At 34.8% G+C, this 25,266-nt stretch overlaps 1 protein-coding gene across 1 annotated transcript in view; it reads left to right on the top strand.

Annotated features, from left to right (window-relative positions):
- The window catches only part of LOC118925381 (protein Hook homolog 1), a 76,202-nt gene that overhangs the window by 45,488 nt on the left and 5,448 nt on the right, over positions 1-25,266 (top strand). The window contains exons 10-21 of the mRNA XM_057500247.1: positions 1,942-2,082; positions 3,194-3,395; positions 3,931-4,041; positions 5,068-5,155; positions 5,237-5,297; positions 14,828-14,968; positions 16,635-16,728; positions 18,371-18,405; positions 18,927-19,009; positions 19,605-19,705; positions 21,205-21,306; positions 23,627-23,695. Of these exons, the coding sequence (XP_057356230.1) occupies positions 1,942-2,082; positions 3,194-3,395; positions 3,931-4,041; positions 5,068-5,155; positions 5,237-5,297; positions 14,828-14,968; positions 16,635-16,728; positions 18,371-18,405; positions 18,927-19,009; positions 19,605-19,705; positions 21,205-21,306; positions 23,627-23,695 (1,228 nt within the window). The remainder of the gene's footprint in view (positions 1-1,941; positions 2,083-3,193; positions 3,396-3,930; positions 4,042-5,067; positions 5,156-5,236; positions 5,298-14,827; positions 14,969-16,634; positions 16,729-18,370; positions 18,406-18,926; positions 19,010-19,604; positions 19,706-21,204; positions 21,307-23,626; positions 23,696-25,266) is intronic.

Consider the following 25,266-nt stretch of genomic DNA (forward strand, 5'->3'; position numbering starts at 1 on the left):
TGGGAAGTATTCGCTCCTCCTCTATTTTCTGAAAGATTTTATGTAAGAATGATGTTATTTCTTCCTTAAATGTGGGATAGAATTTACCAGTAAAACAATCTGGGCCTGTGGTTTTCTTTGTGAAAAGGCTTTTAATGACAGGTATAATTTCTTTAGTGGTCATAGAACTTTACAGATTTTCTGTTTCATCTGTGTCAGTTTGGTAAATTTCTTTTTCAAGGTAGATGTTTATTTCATTAACGTTGTTGAATTTATTGGCATAAAGTTCATAATATTCTTTTATTGTCCTATTAAGGACTGTAGGAGCTATATTGATATTACCATTTTCATTCCTGGTTTTGGTCATTTGTGTTTTCTCATTTATTTTGATCACTCTTGCTAGGGGTTCATCAATTTCATTAATCTTTTCAAACACCCTTTATTAGCTCTCCATACTGTTAATTAATTTTAGATCTTTGTTCTTTCTTTCCTGTTATTTATTTTGGATATAATTTGCTCTTCCTTTTTTCTAGTCTTTTAAGGTTGAAACTTAGATGACTGATTTTAAGCCTTTCTTCATTTCTAACGTAAGCCTTTAAAACTGTAAGTTTTCCTCTAAGCAGTGGTTTAGCTGTGTCCCAGAAATTTGATTGGTTGTCTTTCTTTCGTTATTCCATTTGAAATATTTTCTATTTTCCCTTTTGAGTTCTTCCTTGACTCATGGGTTATTTAGAAATATGTTGTTTAATTTCCAAATATTCAAGGCTTTTCTAAGCTTCTTATTGTGACTGATTTCTAATTTAAATCCTTTGTGGTTAGAGAACATATCTCATGATACCTCTTTTGGTATTGATAATTACTGCACATCATGCATTTGGCTGTGGTGGATGTTCCGTGTGTACTTGCAAAGGATGTGTGTTCTATAAATTTTGACTAACATATTTTATAAAAGTTAGTTATATCCAGCTGGTTAATAGTGTTGTTCAGATCCCTTCCATATTTTCACTGCAATTTTTGTTTGATTCTTTCATTTATTGGGAGACTGGTGTTAAACATGATTTTGGACTTGTGGATTTCTACCTGTGATTCTTTCAGTTTTTGCTTCGTGTAGTTTTAAAACTCTGTTTTTATGTGTACACACATATGTGGTATGTTTTTCTGATGAACTGACCCCTTTATAATTATGAAATATCTCTGTTTGTCTTTGCTAATACATTTTGTCTTAAAATTTATTTTATTTGATATTAATATATCCACCCCAGCTTCCTTTGCTTACTGTTTGCATGGTATCCTTTTTTTTAAATCTTTTTACTTCTGACTTATCTGTGTCTTTATATTTAAAGTGTCTCTTGTAATTAACATCTGTTTAAGCTTTGCTTTTATATCCAGTCTTACATTCTTTGATTTTTAATTGTTGTGTGTAGTCCATTTGCCTTTTATGTAATTTTTGACATGGTTATACTTAGGTATCAGTTTGCTATTTTTCATTTGTTATATCTATTCTTTTATTCCTCTCTGCTTTCTTTTGAGTGAATCAAGTAGTTTTTTAGTATTTTATTTTAATCACTGTACTGTCATTTTACTTTGTGTTATTGCTAGAGAGTTTGAAGTATTCATCCTTAGCTTATCAGTCTGCTTAGAGTGTATACTTAGAGTTAATATTTGCCACTGTACATTCTACATATATTTTTAAATAATTCCAATGTATGTCTAACATCTTCTCTTCCCTTTCTGAAATAAAAATTTTTGTGAGAACTAGAGGTAACCAAGCCCATGTTTCAGAAGTAAAAATGAAAATTCAGACCATTAAGTTTACTTTTCAAGGCTATTTCAAAACCAAGAGCCAAAAATTGTTCTATTCTTTTAGTTTTTTTTTTAATGTGGAATTTTAAAATTGGGTCTCAATAAGGAATAAATGATGGCACTTACTTCATAAATACTTATTTGTTTTCTTTATGCAAGGCTTGAAGCTGCAAAAGATGATTACCAAGTTCACTGTGAGGAACTTGAAAAGCAACTCATTGAATTTCAGCATAGGAATGATGAATTGACGAGTCTTGCTGAAGAAACAAGAGCCCTAAAAGATGAAATAGATGTTCTTAGGTATGGCTTGTCTAAATAAAATTACGTCACTTCTAAGTTACTACTTATCACTTCTGTATTCTTTATTTTTCAGGGAGTCTTAGTCTTACTATCTCTGTATCAAGTATTGAAGAGTTTCTATTTGGACTCCTCGTCTTTCCTTCTTTTTTACTTGTTTGTAATTGCAATTTAAGGATAACATTTGATTCTTATTAGGACAATTTCATATTAGAATCCATAAACCCAAAATAATTCCTTTCTCTTAAAGTTTTGTGAGCTGAGTTACTTTGAGATACATTTAGCTTGACCTCCTTGTACTCATTAGTGTATCTTGTAAAATTTTTATGTAAGGAAATGCATTCTCACAATCCATATTTCAGCATTTGATTAAAATATGAATAAGAATCCTAACATTTACTTCAGTATTATCTCAGGGTTCTCTTTGTCCCATTGTCTTTGACAATATTAAATTTATATTTAGCTTTTGCCTATGACATATTACTTGAACAAGTAGTCTATCCATATGCTCTTTATGTTTTCTGTTAAATTTTATTTATTGGCCATTTTCTTGCACAGCTTTTAAAGTCGATTTGAAATAAAATCTTCATAACCATTAATCGGAATCTGCATGTATGAACTGATGTGGTTAGTTTATTTTTGCTCTAGTTGGTCACATAAGCACAATTCTAAAGGGAAGTGCTTTGCCACCCAAATTATAAGTTGATTGAGTTAACTTCCTAAGCATTTCAAATATTTAGAACAAAACTGCACTAAATGTCATATAATGAATAAGGCAAAATTGGCCTGTAAGCTACAGAAGAGCTCAGAATTGTTCAGTTATATTTACAAAATCATTCATTTTTATACATTGTGTCATATAAAACAGTTTGATTATTTAATGTACCAAATTTAAAGCATTTTTATTTTGATGCCTTTGTAGGAGAAAATTTTAGATAGCTTAAAGCCTCAGTCTGTTTCCAAAGTTCTCACAAAGTTTGCGATTTCTGTATCTCATTTTTTTTGTTGTTTTAGTCAATTGATAGTTTATTGGAAGAATCATTTTACAGCCAGAATAAAATTGTTAGTACATTTATTAGTTTTTACAGAATAATGTATAGTCTTATTGTTATAGGGCTACCTCTGATAAAGCAAATAAACTGGAGTCAACAGTCGAAATATATCGTCAGAAACTACAAGATCTGAATGACCTTCGTAAGCAGGTGAAAACTTTACAGGATACAAACATGATGTATATGCATAATACAGTGAGCTTGGAAGAAGAATTAAAGAAGGCAAATGCAGCACGTACACAATTAGAAACATACAAGAAGCAGGTAAGAAAATATTTTGTTAAATTGATAAAGCTGAAAGAGCCTAACTTTTCTATTCCATTTGATACTTTCAGAATGATAAAAACATTGCTCATAGTTAGCTGTGAACTTATTATGATAAATTTCTTCTATCTGTAATTTTAATCCAAGGGTTGATAATTGTATTTGAATTATCTAGGTCTTTTACCTTTCTATTGGCCTTTTAGCTTTTTTTTGGACATTGTAATGTTTATGAGCATTTCTGATAACAAATAATAAATGCCTACAGAATGGAGCTATAACTTAAACTGTTTTGCTTTTTCTCAGTCAAGGTACAGAAGCATTAGAGTAGAACCATGGTTTTTTTTTTTAGTAAGTTATTATTGGGATATTTAAAAATACATATTAAGTCTCTTCTACATGCCATTTCCACAAATATTTAGAATTACACTATAATCTTATTATAAATGTTATTTCCAATCAGTTTCTCATTTACTCAATTCTGAAAAACTATCAGTATTACATGTTATTGTTTTCTATTTTTGTTTCTGACAAAAAGGTTCAAGATCTTCACATTAAACTTTCCTCTGAATCCAAAAGGGCAGATACATTGGCATTTGAAATGAAGCGGCTTGAAGAAAAACACGAAGCTTTATTGAAGGAAAAAGAGGTAAACAAAATATAGTTGATAATCTAATGTCTGTCTGCTTTTAGTTTTTAATACTATCCTTGCTGTTCCAAGAATGGAACTCACGTCAACCAGTTCTTCTATCTTTCTCCTAATTGAAACTGTTGTAAAAGAATTTCTTATAAAATTCTTCATGCAATCTTGTTCGTCTCCTTCTCAAGGGAAGATGAAGTCCTGGGTCATATGTTTCAGTGCATATTTTCCAGTTCTAGACTTGTCAACTTGAAGGCAAGAACCATAGATGCAATTTTTTTAACAGCTCTATCAAGATATAATTTACATACCATAAATTTTGTCCATTTAAAGTTTGCAATTCAGTGGTTTTTAGTATATTCGCAGAGTTGTGTAGCCATCAACACAATCTAATTGTAGAACACTGTCATGATTCCCTGTCCATTAGCAGTTACTTTGCATTCTATCCTTGGGAAATAGTGTTTTTCCAAAGTCATACTTCCAGGATGCTACTTAACACTTCTTTCAGAAGAATTCATAACAATGTTAAAAGGAAATAACAAGTCTCCAGCATCTCTTACACACCAGAATATATTCTGAATACTTTACAAACTTTACTCAAAACACCTTTGCAAGGGTTTATGTATCAATATTGCTGTTTTGACTGTATGATACTAAAGCCGAAGAGTCAAACTACTTGCCCTAGACAATGTAGCTAGGAAGTAGTGAAACTGGAATTCAAGCCATGATCTATTTGCCTGCAAAGTCCGTCCTTTTTTATTACTCTGCAGTTGCATATTTGTTCTCTGTTGCATAATTACGTCCATTTAGTTCAAAAATAAACTAAAAGGGAAATCAGAGCTTTCTGTTGTATAAAGAATATTATGTGATTTAAGCAAGAAAAAATTACATCTTAGCACTGTAACTGAAACATAGTCATTTTTAATGAACTAAGCAACAATCATCAAATTAACTTAAGGTAAATTATTGTAAGCAAAATTATATTTCCTGTGGGCAGAATTATATATTTGATTACTATAAACAATTCTTTTTTAGAGATTAATAGAACAGCGTGATACTCTGAAAGAAACAAATGAAGAGCTTCGATGTGCACAAGTACAACAGGATCACCTAAACCAAACAGGTGATTTTTGGTGGATTTAGAAAATTTCCTTTTAGTGGTAGAAATACTAAAATGTTAATCTTTGTTATTCTTGTTGTTTAGATACATCTGGTACAAAAAGTTATGAGAATCTTGCTGCTGAGATTATGCCAGTGGAATATAGGTAAATTGTTTTCATTAATTGATTATTCATACTTAATATTAAAATGTGATTTCTGCATTTTTTTTGGTAAATTTCTTAGCCTCTAAGATTTAACGTTTTATGAATCATAGTGCTCAAAATTACTTTGTCTCATCTGCTTAAATTTTGTAAATCATCTTGTTATTGCTACAGCAACAGTTTTAAAACTTGTCAGAAGTAAAATTTCACAAACTAGCTGAATAACATATTATGGTTTTCATAATATGACCTTATTGTTTTGAAACTTTTTTTCCTATCCTTAAACTCCATGCAAAATCCTTTTAATAGTTAAAAAAATAGAATAGGAGGCGGAGCCAACATGGCGGCGTGAGTAGGACAGTGGGAATCTCCTCCCAAAAACATATATACTTTTGAAAATACAACAAACACAACTAGCCCTAAAAGAGAGACCAGAAGACGCAGGACAGTGGCCAGACTGCAGCTACACCAGCGAGAACCCAGCGACTGGTGAAAGGGGTAAGATACAAGCCCCGGCCCTGCGGGACCTGAGCGCCCATCCCCCCAGCTCCCGGAGGGAGAAGAATAGGCAGAGCGGGAGGGAGACGGAGTCCAGGGCTGCCGAACACCCAGCCCCAGCCATCCGGGCCAGAGAGCAGACACAGTACATGCCCAGGGGGCCCTGGATACTGGGGGAACAGGGAGTAAGACCTCTGAGCGGGTGCTGAAGCTGATGCCCCTGTGACAAAGAAAAGTGGGGGCTTTTTGAAAGTCTTAAAGGGACAGGGACTTAACAGCTTGACGGAAAAAACCCAGGTCACAGTACAGCAGCTGGAAATTACAGGGAAAACCGGGTGCACTAACCCCCTGGGCAACAACTCTGAGACCCCTCACGGAGGCAAACAGTCAAGCAGCCCCCCCATCCATCATCCCACCGGGCGCTGCGAAAGCAGAGAAGCAGCCTGAGACAAATTCCGCCCACAGAAAGGGAAATTTCTCCCTCCCGGCCAGGCAAGACACAAAGACCCACTCTACACGCAATTACCCAACACAAGCCACTAGGGGTCGCAGTTGCCCCAGTAAAGAAAGGCCAGTAGTAAGTGAAAATTTTGGCCCTCCCAGCTGACAGTCAATAGCACCTGTCAACATGAAAAGGCAAAAAAATATGATCCAGACAAGACTAACCCAGACAGCTTCGGCATCTGCTACATCTTCCCCTGAGAAGGAATCTGGGGAGATAGATTTAGCCAGTCTACCTGAAAAAGAATTCAAAACAAAGGTCATAACCATGCTGATGGACTTGCAGAGAAATATGCAAGAACTAAGGAAGGAGAATTCAGAAATAAAACAAGCTCTGGAAGGACTTCAAAACAGAATGGACGAGATGCAAGAGACCATTAATGGACTAGAAAACAGAGAACAGGAACGCAGAGAAGCTGATGCAGAGAGAGATAAAAGGATCTCCAGGAATGAAAGAATTTTAAGAGAGCTGAGTGATCAATATAAAAGAAATAATATAAGAATCATAGGCATTCCAGAAGAAGTAGAGAGAGAAAAGGGGATAGAAAATGTCTTTGAAGAAATAATTGCTGAAAATTTCCCCAAACTAGGGGAAGAAATGGCCTCTCAGACCACAGAGGTACACAGAACTCCCATGACAAGGGATCCAAGGAGGGCAACACCAAGACACATAATAATTAAAATGGCAAAGATCAAAGACAAGGACAAAGTATTACAAGCAGCCAGAGAGAAAAAAAAGGTTACCTACAAAGGAAAACCCATCAGGCTATCATCAGACTTCTCAACAGAAACCCTACAGGCCAGAAGAGAATGGCATGATATACTTAATGCAATGAAACAGAAGGGCCTCGAACCAAGACTACTGTATCCAGCACGAATATCATTTAAATATGAAGGAGGGATTAAACAATTCCCAGACAAGCAAAAGTTGAGGGAATTTGCCTCCCACAAACCACCTCTACAGGGCATCCTACAGGGACTGCTCTAGATGGGAGCACTCCTAAAAAGAGCACACAACAAAACACCCAACATATGAAGAAGGGAGGAGGAGGAATAAGAAGGGAGAGAAATAAAGAATCATCAGATTGTGTTTATAATAGCTCAACAAGCGAGTTAAGTTAGACAGTAAGACAGTAAAGAAGCTAACCCTAAACCTTTGGTAACCACAAACTTAAAGCCTGCAATGGCAATAAATTCATACCTTTCAATAATCACCCTAAATGTAAATGGACTGAATGCACCAATCAAAAGACACAGAGTAATAGAATGGATAAAAAAGCAAGATCCATCCATATGCTGCTTACAAGAGACTCACCTCAAACCCAAAGACGCGCACAGACTTAAAGTCAAGGGATGGAAAAAGATATTTCAAGCAAACAACAGAGAGAAGAAAGCAGGTGTTGCAATTCTGGTGTCAGACAAAACAGACTTCAAAATAAAGAAAGTAACAAAAGACAAAGAAGGACATTACATAATGATAAAGGGCTCAGTCCATCAAGAGGATATAACCATTATAAATATATATGCACCCAATACAGGAGCACCAACATACCTGAAACAAATATTAACAGAACTAAAGGAGGAAATAGAATGCAATGCATTCATTCTAGGAGACTTCAACACACCACTCACTCCAAAGGACAGATCCACCAGACAGAAAATAAGTAAGGACACAGAGGCACTGAACAACACACTAGAACAGATGGACCTGATAGACATCTACAGAACTCTACATCCAAAAGCAACAGGATACACGTTCTTCTCAAGTGCACATGGAACATTCTCCAGAATAGACCACATACTAGGACACAAAAAGAGCCTCAGTAAATTCCAAAAGATTGAAATCCTACCAACCAACTTTTCAGACCACAAAGGCATTAAACTAGAAATAAACTGTTCAAAGAAAGCAAAAAGGCTCACAAACACATGGAGGATAAACAACACGCTCTTAAATAATCAATGGATCAATGACCAAATCAAAATGGAGATCCAGCAATATATGGAAACAAATGACAACAACAACACTAAGCCCCAACTTCTGTGGGACGCAGCAAAAGCAGTCTTAAGAGGAAAGTATATAGCACTCCAAGCATATTTAAAAAAGGAAGAGCAATCCCAAATGAACGGTCTAATGTCACAACTATCAAAATTGGAAAAAGAAGAACAAATGAGGCCTAAGGTCAGCAGAAGGAGGGACATAATAAAGATCAGAGAAGAAATAAATAAAATTGAGAAGAATAAAACAATAGCAAAAATCAATGAAACCAAGAGCTGGTTCTTCGAGAAAATAAACAAAATAGATAAGCCTCTAGCCAGACTTATTAAGAGGAAAAGAGAGTCAACACAAATCAACAGTATCAGAAATGAGAAAGGAAAAATCACAACAGATCCCGCAGAAATACAAAGAATTATTAGAGACTACTATGAAAACCTATATGCTAACAAGCTGGGAAACCTAGGAGAAATGGACAACTTCCTAGAAAAATACAACCTTCCAAGACTGACCCAAAAAGAAACAGAAAATCTAAACAGACCAATTACCAGCAACGAAATTGAAGCGGTAATCAAAAAACTACCAAAGAACAAAACCCCTGGGCCAGATGGATTTACCTCGGAATTCTATCAGACATACAGGGAAGACATAATACCCATTCTCCTTAAAGTTTTCCAAGAAATAGAGGAGGAGGGGATACTCCCAAACTCATTCTATGAAGCTAACATCACCCTAATACCAAAACCAGGCAAAGACACCACCAAAAAAGAAAACTACAGACCAATATCCCTGATGAACGTAGACGCAAAAATACTCAACAAAATTTTAGCAAACCGAATTCAAAAATACATCAAAACCATCGTACACCATGACCAAGTGGGATTCATCCCAGGGATGCAAGGATGGCACAACATTCGAAAGTCCATCAATATCATCCACCACATCAACAAAAAGAAAGACAAAAACCACATGATCATCTCCATAGATGCTGAAAAAGCATTTGACAAAGTTCAACATCCATTCATGATAAAAACTCTCAGCAAAATGGGAATAGAGGGCAAGTACCTCAACATAATAAAGGCCATCTATGAAAAACCCACAGCCAACATTATATTGAACAGCGAGAAGCTGAAAGCATTTCCGCTGAGATCGGGAACTAGACAGGGATGCCCACTCTCTCCACTGTTATTTAACATTGTACTAGAGGTCCTAGCCACGGCAATCAGACAAAACAAAAAAATACAAGGAATCCAGATTGGCAAAGAAGAAGTCAAACTGTCACTATTTGCAGATGACATGATACTGTACATAAAAAACCCTAAAGACTCCACCCCAGAACTACTAGAACTGATATCGGAATACAGCAAAGTTGCAGGATACAAAATCAACACACAGAAATCTGTGGCTTTCCTATATACCAACAATGAACCAACAGAAAGAGAAATCAGGAAAACAACTCCATTCACAATTGCATCAAAAAAAATAAAATACCTAGGAATAAACCTAACCAAAGAAGTGAAAGACTTAAATTCTGAAAACTACAAGTCACTCTTAAAAGAAATTAAAGGGGACACTAACAGATGGAAACGCATCCCATGCTCATGGCTAGGAAGAATTAATATCGTCAAAATGGCCATCCTGCCCAAAGCAATATACAGATTTGATGCAATCCCTATGAAACTACCAGCAACATTCTTCAATGAACTGGAACAAATAATTCAAAAATTCATATGGAACCACCAAAGACCCCGAATAGCCAAAGCAATCCTGAGAAAGAAGAATAAAGTAGGGGGGATCTCACTCCCCAACTTCAAGCTCTATTATAAAGCCATAGTAATCAAGACAATTTGGTACTGGCACAAGAACAGAGCCACAGACCAATGGAACAGACTAGAGAATCCAGACATTAACTCAGACATATATGGTCAATTAATATTTGATAAAGGAGCCATGGACATACAATGGCGAAATGACAGTCTCTTCAACAGATGGTGCTGGCAAAACTGGACAGCTACATGTAGGAGAATGAAACTGGACCATCGTCTAACCCCATATACAAAAGTAAACTCAAAATGGATCAAAGACCTGAATGTAAGTCATGAAACCATTAAACTCTTGGAAGAAAACATAGGCACAAACCTCTTAGACATAAACATGAGTGACCTCTTCTTGAACATATCTCCCCGGGCAAGGAAAACAACAGCAAAAATGAACAAGTGGGACTATATTAAGCTGAAAAGCTTCTGTACAGCAAAAGACACCATCAATAGAACAAAAAGAAACCCTACAGTATGGGAGAATATCTTTGAAAATGACACATCCGATAAAGGCTTGACGTCCAGAATATATAAAGAGCTCACACGCCTCAACAAACAAAAAACAAATAACCCAATTAAAAAATGGGCAAAGGAACTGAACAGACGGTTCTCCAAAAAAGAAATACAGATGGCCAACAGACACATGAAAAGATGCTCCACATCGCTAATTATCAGAGAAATGCAAATTAAAACTACAATGAGGTATCACCTCACACCAGTAAGGATGGCTGCCATCCAAAAGACAAACAACAACAAATGTTGGTGAGGCTGTGGAGAAAGGGGAACCCTCCTACACTGCTGGTGGGAATGTAAACTTGTTCAACCATTGTGGAAAGCAGTATGGAGGTACATCAAAATGCTCAAAACAGACTTACCATTTGACCCAGGAATTGCACTCCTAGGAATTTACCCTAAGAATGCAGCAATCAAGTATGAGAAAGATCAGTGCACCCCTATGTTTATCGCAGCACTATTTACAATAGCCAAGAATTGGAAGCAACCTAAATGTCCATCGATAGATGAATGGATAAAGAAGATGTGGTACATATACACAATGGAATACTACTCAGCCATAAGAAAAGGGCAAATCCAACCATTTGCAGCAACATGGATGGAGCTGGAGGGTATTTTGCTCAGTGAAACAAGCCAAGCAGAGAAAGAGAAATACCAAATGATTTCACTCATCTGTGGAATATAAGAACAAAGGAAAAACTGAAGGAACAAAACAGCAGCAGAATCACAGAACTCAAGAATGGACTAACAGGTACCAAAGGGAAAGGGACTGGGGAGGATGGGTGGGTAGGGAGGGATAAGGGGGGGAGAAGTAGAGGGGTATTAAGATTAACATGCATGGGGGGGTAGGAGAAAAGGGAGGGCTGTACAACACAGAGAAGGCAAGTAGTGATTCTACAACAGGTTGCTACGCTGATGGACAGTGACTATAAAGGAGTATATAGGGGGGACCTGGTATAGGGGAGAGCCTAGTAAACAAAGTATTCGTCATGTAAGTGTAGATTAATGATTAAAAAAAAAAAATGCAGTTCCTATGTGGTGACCTCTAATGAGTTCTACACAATGATATAAAGGACATATAAAAGTGTAGGCAAAGGGTCTGTTTGTGTTTATACAGAGGATCAAAGCCTAATTTGGCTACCCCGAAAATGAACTAAGATACGATATGAAAAAGAACTTCCAACATCAGCACTCTCGGGAAGACTCATGACAGAAGATGATCAGGAAAAAAAAAACTTCAACAAAGATCCACACACTGTCACAGGTGTAGATGCACTCATCCCACCAGTTCCTGGACTTGCCATGGGAAAGATGAAGGAGATATCTAAGCTGGCCTGTGCGTGCAGTAAAACAAAAATTGGACTGGATCTATACTGTTGGAACTCAACCAAGAATTAGGAGAAGTGCAAATTGTAGCACTCCAAAATCTTACAACCACAGACTATTTATCGTTAAAAGAACATATGGGATATGAACAGTCCCCAGGAATGGGGTGTTCTAGTTTATCTGAATTCTCTCAGACTGTTTAAGTTCAGTCGGACAATATCCACCATATCATAGATAAGTTTTCACAAATGCCTAAGGTGCCTAACTGGTTTTCTTGGTTTCACTGGAGATGGCTGGTAATTACAGGTATGCTTTGGTTAGGTAACTATATTCCTATTATGTTAATGTGTGTGCACAATTTAATTAGTTGTTTAAAACCTATCCATGCTGAAGTTACTCTACAAGAAGATATGTCAAAGAAATAATCAATCTTCCCAGGTTTTCTTCTGCCTGCTACTTCTGTAGCTTTTCTTCTTCCTACCTAATCACAACCTTTAAATAGAACTCGTGCCACATGTCGAATTTACCGAGTATCATAATTCTTCCAAGTGGTAAAGACACCTCAAGACAAATGCTGGGCATAGAAGCCACAGGGCATAAATATGCAAAGAAGTAAAAAGCTAACCTTTTCAAACGATAAGGCTTCTCTCTCACTTACCAACTTCACATTTCCCTGTATGGCCCCGGAAGATGACTGGTTAGCCAGAGACGGGTAAGATTCCTCAAGGGAGGAACAACCTAAGACAGGCACAGTCGCAGGGGGCCATCTGGTGAGAAAATGGGGAGCAGCAGAGGTGAGGCTTAGAACCTCCCCCCTCATGTTCTGAGAGAAATCTTCTGCATACGTGGATGTTTATTGCCCTCGTCTAGCGCGGATTAACACATAGTCTACAGGCACACACCTGATCATCTACATTTGCTCTCTTACAACACTAAACTCTGTTTTCTACCTTTATCTCGTATCTACCTACCACTTCAGCATTTTATTAAAAATAATAATAATAGAGAAATGTGGTATCCACATATAAATCAGGTTTAAAAATCAAATGAGTATTCATATTTGAACTGTTTATAGTTCATAATGCATTAACAAAACCGAAAGCTTCTGTGATGACTGCCCTTGCACTGTTCACCATGTAACTTATTCACTATGTAAGAATTTGTACTCCATGTAAGAATTTGTTCGTTATGCATCAGAAGATTGGAGACTGACGAAAATTGGGCTTGGGGTGGTTAATGATTGTGCATTGAGTATTGACCCCCCTATACAGAGATTTGTTGTGGTTAACAACTATTTGATCAATAAATATGAGAGATGCCCTCACAATATATATATATATATATATATATATATATATATATATAAACACACTTCCAATTGTAAAATAAATAAGTAACCGGGATGTAATGTATAGCATAAGGAATATAGTCAAAATATTGTAACAACTTGGTATGGTGATACCTGGTACCTAGAAATATCATGTATATAAATGTTGAGTCGCTGTGTTGTACACCTGAAACTAATGTAATGCAATGCTGTTGTCAACTACCCTTCAATAAAAAAAAAAAAAAAAAAAACTGGGGAAAACAGACAACAAAGAGAAAAGAAAGATAACCATGGAAAAGTAAAAAAAAAAAAAAAAAAAATAGAATAGCTGTCAGGAGGAGGCAGATTAAGTAGAAATTACATAAAATAGAAATTTTAGAGTTTCATCTTGACTCAACTTTTATCTTGGAATGTTATTGCTATGTTTACTTATAGACATTTGGCTAATCTGGTATTTTTATGGTTTTTCTTTTTTGTGCCAACACTTTTATTTTTTTACTTTAAACTTTTTATTTAAACAGCTTTATTAAGATTTAATTCACCCATTTAAAACTGTACAGTTTGGTAGTTTTTAGTATAGTCATAGAGTTATACAGCCATAGAAAGATAAAACTATCTATTTAGTTTTGTCATTTTAATCATTAGATAGATAAAACTATCTAATGTTAAAATATTTTCATTCCTCCAAAAAGATACCTGTACCTGTAACTCCAGCCCAGGCAACCAACAATCTATTCTTTGTCCATTTGCCTGTTAATAACAATTCACGTACATGGAATCATAATATGTAGCCTTTTATGACTGACTTCTTTCACTTAGCATAATGTTTACAGTTGTTGATTTTCCACTTATTCAGTTTTTTGTTGCTAAGACAGAGCTTCTTACATATTGAACTAGAAACCATCTGGCACTTTTAATTGTTAATATCCAGTGACAGCAATATCATTTAAAAAATAGCCATATGAGCCTGTATTTTAAAGTTATGGGGCTGACATTCATAAGAACAAATACTTAAATTAATTGAAATTAGTTTATTTTGGGAAATGTGATTTAGGAGGGCAGCAGGTAAGAGAGAATTACTTTTTTAATACCATTCATTGATCATTTACATTTTTTAAAATGTGTATGTAAACCTTTAGTAAAAAGCAAAAAATCTAGAGACATATGGTTGTCATTATAAAAGTATATTTAAAAATCTTATACAAACTGTAGTTTCTTAAATATTGCTTTTCACTTACATGTTTTCTAAGGATATGCTATGTATTAACTTCAGTGAATAGTTTCTAAATTATCAAAGCAAAATAATTGATATTATCCCTTAGGGATTTACATAGTATACATTTAATGATATAGTCTTATACCTGTAACTTTAAAAATTTACTTCTTTTTTGACACATAGTCTTAAAGTGTACATAATTTTCTCTTAAACACTTTCAGGAGCTTTGGTAATACTCAAAAGTGATAGCTATTGAATAGATAAGAATTTCCTTTTTTAAAGTTAATGTAAAAACTCTTACATTTAAAACACTTAAGAACAAATTTTGCTTTCCAACATCAGAGAGGTGTTTATTCGACTGCAACATGAAAATAAGATGCTTCGCTTACAGCAGGAAGGTACTGAGAATGAGCGCATTGAGGAACTTCAGGAGCAGCTAGAACAGAAGCACCGTAAGATGAATGAATTGGAGACCGAGCAAAGGTGACACTCTCCTTTGTAACTGACAGTCATACTGATCTAATTAGCTAACCACAAAATCTTGATTCACTGAAGTGGAAAATATCATTGTATATATAGATAATTAGGATTTTAAGAAGCTTAATTTTTTTTTAATCTCTCATTACCCATTACTTTTAGCAGACATTGTTAACCAGGTTGCTGATTCCTGAATTTCATTTAAATGTCTTCACAATTACAGAAAATCTAACAAATGAATAAGTGACAATCTAGCTTTCTTCTGCAGTCCACTGAATAGATGAGACATAGATTTTGGAGTCAAATTTGAATCCCACCTCTACTTACTCACTGTTTGGTTCTGGGCAAGTTACTTAAATTCACACTTAGTGTCCTCAGCTGTGAACTGGGGGGATACTTATTTGTATGTTGTCATGAAAATTACAGTTAATGTGTTTAAAGCAAGTGCTGTACTTACTTGATACAAACGAGGAGTTCAGAAATTATATTTTAAAAGTAACATGTATATAGTGCTTACTATATGCCAAGCACTTTTCTAAGCACTTTTTTGGCTTTAACTCAGTAAATCTTCCCAATAACTCTATGAGTTAGTAACTCTGATTATGTCTTTCTTATGGATAAGAAATCCAAAGTACAGGGAGGTTAAGTAACTTGACCAATGTTACACAGGTAGTAAGTTCTGGATCCTTCATTTGAACGCTCTGTCAGTCAGATTCCTGAGTCTGTGCTCTTAACCACTGTACTAACCTGCCTTACATAAATAGCAGACTTTCAATAAAGGTATATGGATTTATGTGACCAACTTTCATTGGATCTTAGAGATTACTAGGAATTTTAGAGATACTTGAACCTTGTACGTATGCTATGACATCAACTGTGGTTAAAAGTAGAATAATATTTTACCTTTTTGAAGAGACCACTAAAATATTACTGTTCTATGCAGTTGAAACTATTTAGCACTGGAGATAATAAGATTCAGCTTTTAGAGAGTCAATAAAGAATACAGGCATGTGAATAGGTAATTATTATATTATGTGATAACTGCAACAGTGGAATAATGGAGTATTATAATGGGTATATAATAATATCCATTAATTATAATGAGTATATATATATAAAGAGAGAAAGCCTCTCTCTTGCTGGTAACATTAGTGGAGGTAACTCTTAAGCAGGCTTTAAAGAAGGAGATTTTGCCAAGTTAAAAATCCATACTAGTTGCTAGTGCCAGTCTCTTTAATTTAAGTAAAGAGTCGTGAAGAAATGTTTGTTTAATGGTGACCTTCCTCTTCTTCCAGTATACTGTGAAATCTGAAACAGGAAAAGGAAACCTAGTTTCCATTCATTAAAAATATAACTGTAGGAAAATTGAGCTAGTTTTCTAACTTATACCAGTGAGTACAGTGCAGAAATGTGCTTTTGCCATTGATACATAAGTTTGTTAAATTTTTTTAATGTGGAGATACATGCTTTGAGGATAAACATGTCTTCTAGTTTTAAAATATTTCCTTGAAAGCAACCTATTCTATTTATTGTACCAAGACACAGATCATTGTTCTGCATTTGTTGTGGCTGTTAAGTGTATACTCTGTGAGTTGAATTCCATTAATGCACCTTTGTAGATCGTTAATTACTTTGACTTTCAATACAATAAACACATGATTCATCTTACAAGGCTGAGCAAAGAGCGCATCCAAGAATTGCAGCAGCAGATCGAGGACCTCCAGAAATCATTACAGGAACAAGGCTCCAAGTCTGAAGGAGAAAGTGTAAGTAACTTAGAAATTATATTTCTGCTGTGTATGGACTCTCTGTAATAAGCCTGGAAGCCCAAATTAATCTTGTATTTGAAGGTGGTACCCTCCTCATTGAAGGTACTCTTAAATACCGTATTTATCTGCATAATAGATGCAATGATTTTGCCAACTTGGAGCCTATAAATTGATCATATGTATTGGAGGGTGATTTCTATCTGTCCTGCTTCAACAGCTATACCTAAATTCATGGTAACTCCTGTTCGGGAGCATGATCAATCAGGCCTCCTGACTGAGGCCTTTACAGTTCTGCTGAGACCTAAGGAAAGTAATGAGCAGTCAGAATTGAAGAAAATTTCCAATAGGAAGAGATAATGAGAAAATGATTTCTACCAAAAGAGCATTCAAGAAGTGGATTATACTAACCTGCAAAGGACAGAAACCTTAATGCAGTCCTGAAGACCTTACCCTTATTCTTCCCTCCTCCCATAGTGCTCATGGCCTTGCCATTTCTAATGGTTTTTCATGGCAGATTATGAAGGCAGATATAAAAGGACTTAGATCATATATTCTAAATTTGAATAAACCTAATAGTGTTTCTATAGTTTGATCTCTGTATGCAGAGGGAAAAAAATAATAACCGAGGGAAGAATGTATTTAACAAAAACAACAACAGAAAGTTAGGGCTAGATGTGTGTTAGATAAATTAAATAGTGCTTAAATAGAGTGTTAGGTGATAGACCTGTGTGGATGGGGCGACAGCTATCGAGAGTAAATGAAGAGATGAAAAGGAAGATTGAAATGGTGGCATTTCCTTTCTGTCTTTTATGTGCTTTATATGATTTTTTTCTTTTTCCCTGGGGACTTGGAAAATAGAAATCATCTCATGTAAGGCGGCATCTCATATGTGCATATATACGGTATTGTAACCTCTCTAATATGAATACTTTTTAAGCCACATTAGGGAATACTTTATAAATGGGATCTATTTGGGGGACTGCGTTTTGGATTTTAAGTTCATCTTTTAAGAAATATATATTGGTGCCCAATTTATGTTTCAGATTATATGCTTTAAACTTCAGCTGTTCAGATGATTCAGAACTGCTGTTGCAATTTAAATTACTCCTTTTCTTAAAAAGGAAATTTTGTTTAAAATTTTATTTAATCAAAATCCAGTTGCTTCATTTTGATGTTAATATTAAAGTATTTGCATTTATAATGACAAAGTTTTGTTATAAAAATGCTTATTTTAGTTTTTTAAGTCAATTCTTCATTAAAAGCCTGAAATCATAAAACGTGTATGTTAAATAAACAGTTCTTTAGGTATATAAGTGTTTGATACTCCTCAATATATCACATTCAGCTTGGATTTGCTATTTCTCTTCAAGTTCAAATTTCATTTCCATGGTGTTCAGAAATATGAAGCATTTTTTTTCTGCTATCGTACTCATTTCCTATCCTCCTTTCCTTTCCCCTTTGAAGTAAAAACTACCTAGAATGTTATGTTTTTACAAGCATGTCATTAGAAAAACAAAATTTTCAAAGATGTATAATTTTAAATAATACACCTTCAAAAGATACATAGAGATTTTGATGTCTGGAAAATTTATCATTGTCATAATAGTTATCTTACAGCAACTTTCTTTAATTTTTATAGTCCAGCAAACTAAAGCAGAAGTTGGAAGCTCATATGTAAGTAAAACTGATTATTTCATTTCAAATATGAGAAGGAAAGGGTTTTAAACTTTTCACATTTTGTTTATAAAAGTAAATAGCCTGTTGCTAATGGAGTGTTCACTACTGCCACCAAAAAGTGAAAAGCACAACATATGCCAAAGATCTCAAGTGCTTGCCAGCGATCCCAAATTCCTCCTACATTTTTCAATCATTAATGTCATTTGAAGTTTATGAAGCAGAGAACTATCACAACTTGACTGTATGGAAATGTCGGATGTTTAACCTAGAAAATATTTCCTCCAACTTTCATAGGAAGTAAGGATGGCAAGGAGAAACATTTAACATTTTTGGAAACAATCATGTGCCAGGCAGTTTGCATCCTCACAACCCCTGTAATAGTTGGCAGGTAGTATTCTCATTTCACAGGTGAAGAAACTAAGGATCAGAAAGTGAGTTGGCCACAGTCCACCAATGTTAAAAGCGGTAGAAACCAGTTTTTATTGGCTCCAATACTCCATGCTCTTTCCACTACTTAGGGAAAAATTAACAGAGGTCCATGAAGAATTACAGAAGAAGCAAGAGCTCATTGAAGATCTTCAGCCAGATGTAAACCAGAATGGTAGGTATTTGTAAAAACCCAGATCAGACTGTATCTAAAGACCTGCCCTTTTTAGTTGAAGGATGAAAGAATGGTGTCATTGCAAACAACAGCTATGATAATTTTTAATGATTTAAGTTATAAATTATTTAATTTTAAAGCAAAAAAATGCAAATCTAATAAAATCAATTGATTGATATATAGGAGTATCAAACATTGTAAAATAAAACAGTATTAATACTATGAAAATGTAAATAATTATTAGGTTAAAATGAACTTCAAACATTACATAGGAAAAATGCTTTATTTTCTCTTATGATCCTTGTGATTACATTGTAAGGTGTATTTGCTCACTGAAATGCTTGATAGAAAGAAAAATAGCTACACAAAGCAGATTATATTTTTCAGAAAACAATATGAAATGATTGAGGATAATTGGTTATAATTCAGAAGTTTTAGATAAGAATTCACTACAAAGAAGAAAAAGTTTTCTCTTTTAAATTCTCTTATCAGTCTTTAGAAAATAATTTTTTTATGATAAATATCATCTTTTGTGTGAGGAAGGAGTATTTTACATACATAGTAATTGGTTATTTCATTTCATTTTCAATAATAGTGCAAAAGATAAATGAACTTGAAGCTGCTCTTCAGAAGAAGGAGGAAGATATGAAAGCAATGGAGGAAAGATATAAAATGTACTTGGAGAAAGCAAGAAATGTGAGTGACTTATCATGCCCCTGATTATAGCACTCTTCTTGTGTCTGTATCGCTTACCCACTACCCTGCCTCACCTGTCCGGTTCTTGGTGCATCTCCACATCAGTCCACATACTCTCTCCCTCTCACACGTCAGCACCAGATAAAACAAACATGGCTTTAAGGGGCAGTTTAAATGTGGACTATAGTGATCTCATTAGAGAAAATGACTACTGTGATATGTGCAATCTTTAGTTCTTAAAATGAACATTGCCTTTTGTGAAAATTTAGCTTTTCAAATTTGTGTGAGATTGTTTCAGCATTTAGTTTAGATTAGACAAACACAATTCTAATGTTCATCACACTGTTCTTTTTCCTTCTTTCATATTTAGTCTTAAATATCTGTAAGTAGTGTTCTCATGAAATCTTTGTCCATGAATACCATTATATTTTCCTATTTAACTGTAAGAGAATGTTACTGTAGTCTTCTCTATTTACTGACCAAAAGAAGATAATTTTACATAAAACTTTAAACTATTGCTAATATATCTGCCTTTTTTATGTTTAAGTTTTATATTTATTAGGGTATAAGTAATACCTACAGCAACAGTAAACTGCCAGATCTCTGGGCCTAACCAGGCGGGAGTTTGTTTCTGGGTCACAACAGGTCTCCATCAGTGGGGGAGGGCTCTGCTCCATGCGGTTATTTGGGCTGACAGAGGCTCTGCCCTTGAACATAGGGTTCCCAGGCTCACTTGACATTGTTTAACCCGTAGATGAGGGAGGACAGACTAGACTTCCTGGGGGATATGTAATGGTCAGGCCTGGGAACAGCATGAACCGCTTTCAGTCTCGTTTCAGTGGATAGAACATAGGCGTAGAGCCATACCCAACTTTTAGGGAGGTAGGGCTTGATAAACATCCAGGCAGTCTCTGCCACAGTTCAGTTTCTCTCAGTTATGAAAGTATAAATCCTTTTAGTAGAAAATATAGAAATGTTCCCAGAGATAACTGCTGTTAACCTTTTGGTGTATTTTCTTACAGTGCATTTTTTTCAATGCTTATTATCTCCATGATTATTGATCATAACATATGCACGCACACACACACACACAATTTGTATGATCATGTCACATAGATTTGTGATCATATGATTTGTATTTTTAACCTTAATTAATGATTTCCTCGTGTTATTCATATGTAATGTAATGTTTTTTGAGCACCTGTTTTGCTAAGCACTGGGAATACAGCAGTAAACAAGACACATACTTGTTTATGGAGCAGTCTTTGCAATATAAAATGGCTGCATAATATTCTGTTGAGTGGAATATGATACTTACTCATCATCCTATTTGATTTTGAGATGGGGATCTTCCCATATTTTGTACTGAATTTTTATATAACTTCTTATCTATAGGATAGTATTTCTGTTATACAAATTAGATGGTAAACAGGCTCCTGGATCACTTTCTGGATAATTTTCCACTTACAAGATTTTGTATGTTTTTTTTTTTTAAACAGGTAATAAAAACTTTAGATCCCAAGTTAAATCCAGCATCAGCTGAAATAATGCTACTTAGAAAGCAGTTAGCAGAAAAAGAAAGAAGAATTGAGATTTTGGAGGTAAAACTTCTATATTCATACATCTCTTAATTATTCTGTGTTATCCTGGTAATTAACTGCTGTCATATATTTGCCATTAATGATCAAGTTCCACAAGAAGTTGAAGTTACAAGTTAAAAATGTCATGTTTTAGTATACAATGTGTTTATTACAAAGCATCTCACTGGCTCTTAAGATTGGTGTCTGCAAAGTACCCTATTGAAGTCTCTCTCTCTCCCTCTATAACACTCATGGGGATATGTCTTAGTTTCTGACAGAGTACTGCGATAATGCTCCTTTTAAAATCATGTGGATGAGAGTTCACTCAGGAGAAAAACAAAGAAAACATGCTCACCTTTTTAGAAATACATGCCATAACCAAATTTTTCTTCTCTTATCTTCTCCCTGTTCTTCACCTGCACCTAAACAAACTAATCAGTAGAATTTCAGGAGAAAGAAGTACTTACAGAATTCTAGGGAACTGTTGAACTAAAGTGGCAGTCTTGGTTATTAGTCAAAGTTATGTTAGTAATGGCATATTCTTATTAATTAGCTGAATCTTTACACTTTAAAGTTTTTTTTGTGCCAATGATTACATCATTTTTACTAACTGGGTTAAGTATGTCAGTATGTAATTATATATTCATAGGTTTTATAATTTGGAATGTTCTAGTTTCCTTTGCAAAGTGTTTTACAAAACTATTTTTAATAATATGGTGATTTTGATGCTATTCTTGACGTCAACATATACTTCTTCATAACAACGCATGAGTAACTGGTTTGCACAGGCATGATGAGTTCTTTGTGCTACCTTGAAGTTCTTATAATTGACAGCTGGTTTCTTTTATTTAAAAAATTGATTTACAACTAGAAATGTTACATTTCAGAGAAACATGTTATATTCATTTGCTATTTCCTTTGTGTTATTTCTGAGCCAATATATATGCACTGTGTTGGAAATATTTGTTTAAAGACTTTAAGATTTACTTATCCAGAGTACATACCAGCCTTATATAACTTGCTATATAAGTGCTTGTTCAGGCCATATCAAGTGTAAAAAGCACTGGAGCACGCTCTCTCTCTGAAGAAATAGTAGTCATTCTTTAGGATCCAACTCAAATGTCTCTTCGTTTATGGTGCTTCCCCCATATACTTTAGGCAAAGTTAGTTATCTCTCCATAGTGATTCCATGTACTTTGAATTCATGAATTCATCTGACAATAGCATTGTTTTTCTTTATGGCATGTGTCAGAGTGTATCGTACCATGTACACAGTAGAGGCTTGATCTTATATCTGGGTACCCCCAGCATTAAATATGACATAAATCAGGGGCCAGGGTTTCAGCTTTAATGGTAACTTAAAGTTATCACCTCTTTTCTCTAGTCCTTAGTCTCTTCACTTGTAAAATAATGAGGCATGGACCAAGTTGCTCTGATTATTCAATGTGTGTGTGTACATCATTGTGGACTCTGGAAATGCAGCTCCCTGGCAAGTATGGTGACAGAACATGCCTTTAACTATAGGCTCTGAGGAGCAACTTCAGTTCATTCACACTTAACTGTGGGTCTTCAGTATGTGTATTAATCTGTAACACACTGCAAAAAATAAAAAGGAGAAAGGTAATACAAATAGTAGAGGTTATTTTGTCTGCCATCCTTGTTGGGAAGTCTGTGCCTGGAGTGGATAGAAGCCAGAAGGGCATCTTACCCCCTTGCTTCCTGTGTGCTTTTGTATCATGAGCAACTTGCCATAGGAACATTCACATGTTTCAGATTATAATTTTTTATATGAGCCATCCTTCTCTGGTACTCAGTGAAGTTAAGTAATTAGCTCTGTAGAGTAATTAAGAAATGGATGTCAGTCTGTAGGCCGGCATGGAAATACGGCCTCAACAGTCTACTGTACAGCTACCAAGAACTGAGAGAAAAATTTGTGCTAAGTTCTATAGGAGATTTTTAAAGGTTTTCTGCGATATTTTTTACTATGTCCTTCTCCTTAGTTTTGACTCCTCCATAGGTGCAGCTGTTTTGTCATGAAAGCCAGTTTGTTACATTTTTCCCCAGATACGGAAAACAGCAGCATAGAAATCACTAGTTTCTTGTTTCTGCTGTTGTGTACTATCTGTTCTACCAGTAAAATTACTAAAGTGAAGATTTACTAGTTACAAATAAAGGTGTCATGCATGCATTTCTCTATTGTTCAGTTTATGTTTTGAGTTTTTTCTGTGCCTCACAGTGTCTTCACATTCTCTCAGTAATGAGCACAGTGAAAAAATAATTCCATTTTTAGTAATTGGGGTTTATTTCTGGAATTTTAATAGTCCTCATATCTTTTTTCCAGAGTGAATGTAAAGTAGCAAAATTCCGTGATTATGAAGAAAAACTCATTGTTTCTGCCTGGTATAATAAGGTAAGTTAAAATTCAGCCAATGATTGGGTGTTAAGAACAGTGTTTAACAAACATTTTGATCATGAACCACAGAAGGAAATATAACACAAATAAGTACGTATACTGCTTACATACAAACTGAGTAAGTTAACTCTGACTACTGTGTGAATTGCACTCAGGTATTTTCTCTCATATTCTCCAGTTTTTTAAAAATGTTGGTCATAATCCAAATTGTATACTTCACTTTGTTTTTAGATGATTTTGACTTTCCCCAAATAAGTAAATTGATTTTGTGACTCATCAACCTTTGTTGACACACATGAAACACACTCACACTTCATAAATATTTTTTAAGTGGCCTTATTTGAGCTAAAACATAATTTGTGCTCCATGAAGGATTTCTGTAGAAATATGAGTATCTGTGTAATGTAAAATTGTTTCTAAGGCTCAACATTTATTTTAATGCCCTGTAAAGCCTCTCATTGTATCCTCTACTGTATTTACCCTGTTTCATTTAACCCAGGAAATAATCTTTAATAATTGTCTGTCAGTTCTAACAAAGAGCAAATAGTAAAAAATAATTTGAAATGTGTATTATTTTGTCATCCTTGGTATCACTGGAGTGTTTTCAAAAGTAGCATTTCATCATATATATGATTCTTTTGGGTTATTCTAATCAGAATAGATAATAATACAGCCTTACCTACCTTAGCTGCTACTGATTTGGTATGAGAAAATAACCAGTTTATAGACTCTTCATGTGAACCCTGTGCTTCACCACATAGAACTTGTCCTACTTCAAACATGCCTTGTTCCTTATGCCACCATACTTTTTGTCTGTGCTCTTACCCTCCCTTCTCATTTGGTAAAATCTACCTCAATTTTATAAAGCCTTGAGGGAAATTATGTAGGAAATGTTCCTAGAACCTAGAACCTTCCCTCATGGATTGGCCATCCTATGTAAAATCAGGGACTGTGTATTATTTTCTTTGTACTTATGTGGCCTCTTGACACAATAATCATTGAAGATATTAGAACTAAATAACACATTATGTACTCATTTTTCAACCTATATTTTTTGAGCATTTACTATATTCTCTGTATTGTACTACTAGTGATGTCAAATTCAGTAAAATTGTATTGTCTCTAGTGACAGAGAAATAATGATTTTCCTGAGAAACTGAGCAGCTACAATTACAGTAAATGTCTCATGTATCAAAAATGTATAGTAAATTTGCATTATCGTGGTGGTTCTCAAACTTTAGCATAAATCAGAAGACTTGTTAAAACACAAACTTTTGGACTCATCTGCAAAGCAAGCTTTTCTGTGGTGCTGTATTTGCTCATAGTGGGTGGAATTATGGCCGAAACACGACAATTTGCTTTGGATTTACTGTTAAAATTAAGCTTAATTGTAGAATAGTATTTTAAGCTACTGTTTTTAATAATTTCAAATTTATTGGATTACAGTAGAGAAACTGGGTATACCTTTTGCTTCCTCCTCCTTACTAACATTACCATGGGCAGATTAATTAGCCCCTTGCTTTTTTTTCTATAAAAATGAGGAAAACACCAATTTTATGGGATAATTT

This window comes from Manis pentadactyla, chromosome 4 (assembly GCF_030020395.1).
Source record: "Manis pentadactyla isolate mManPen7 chromosome 4, mManPen7.hap1, whole genome shotgun sequence".
NCBI lineage: Eukaryota > Metazoa > Chordata > Mammalia > Pholidota > Manidae > Manis > Manis pentadactyla.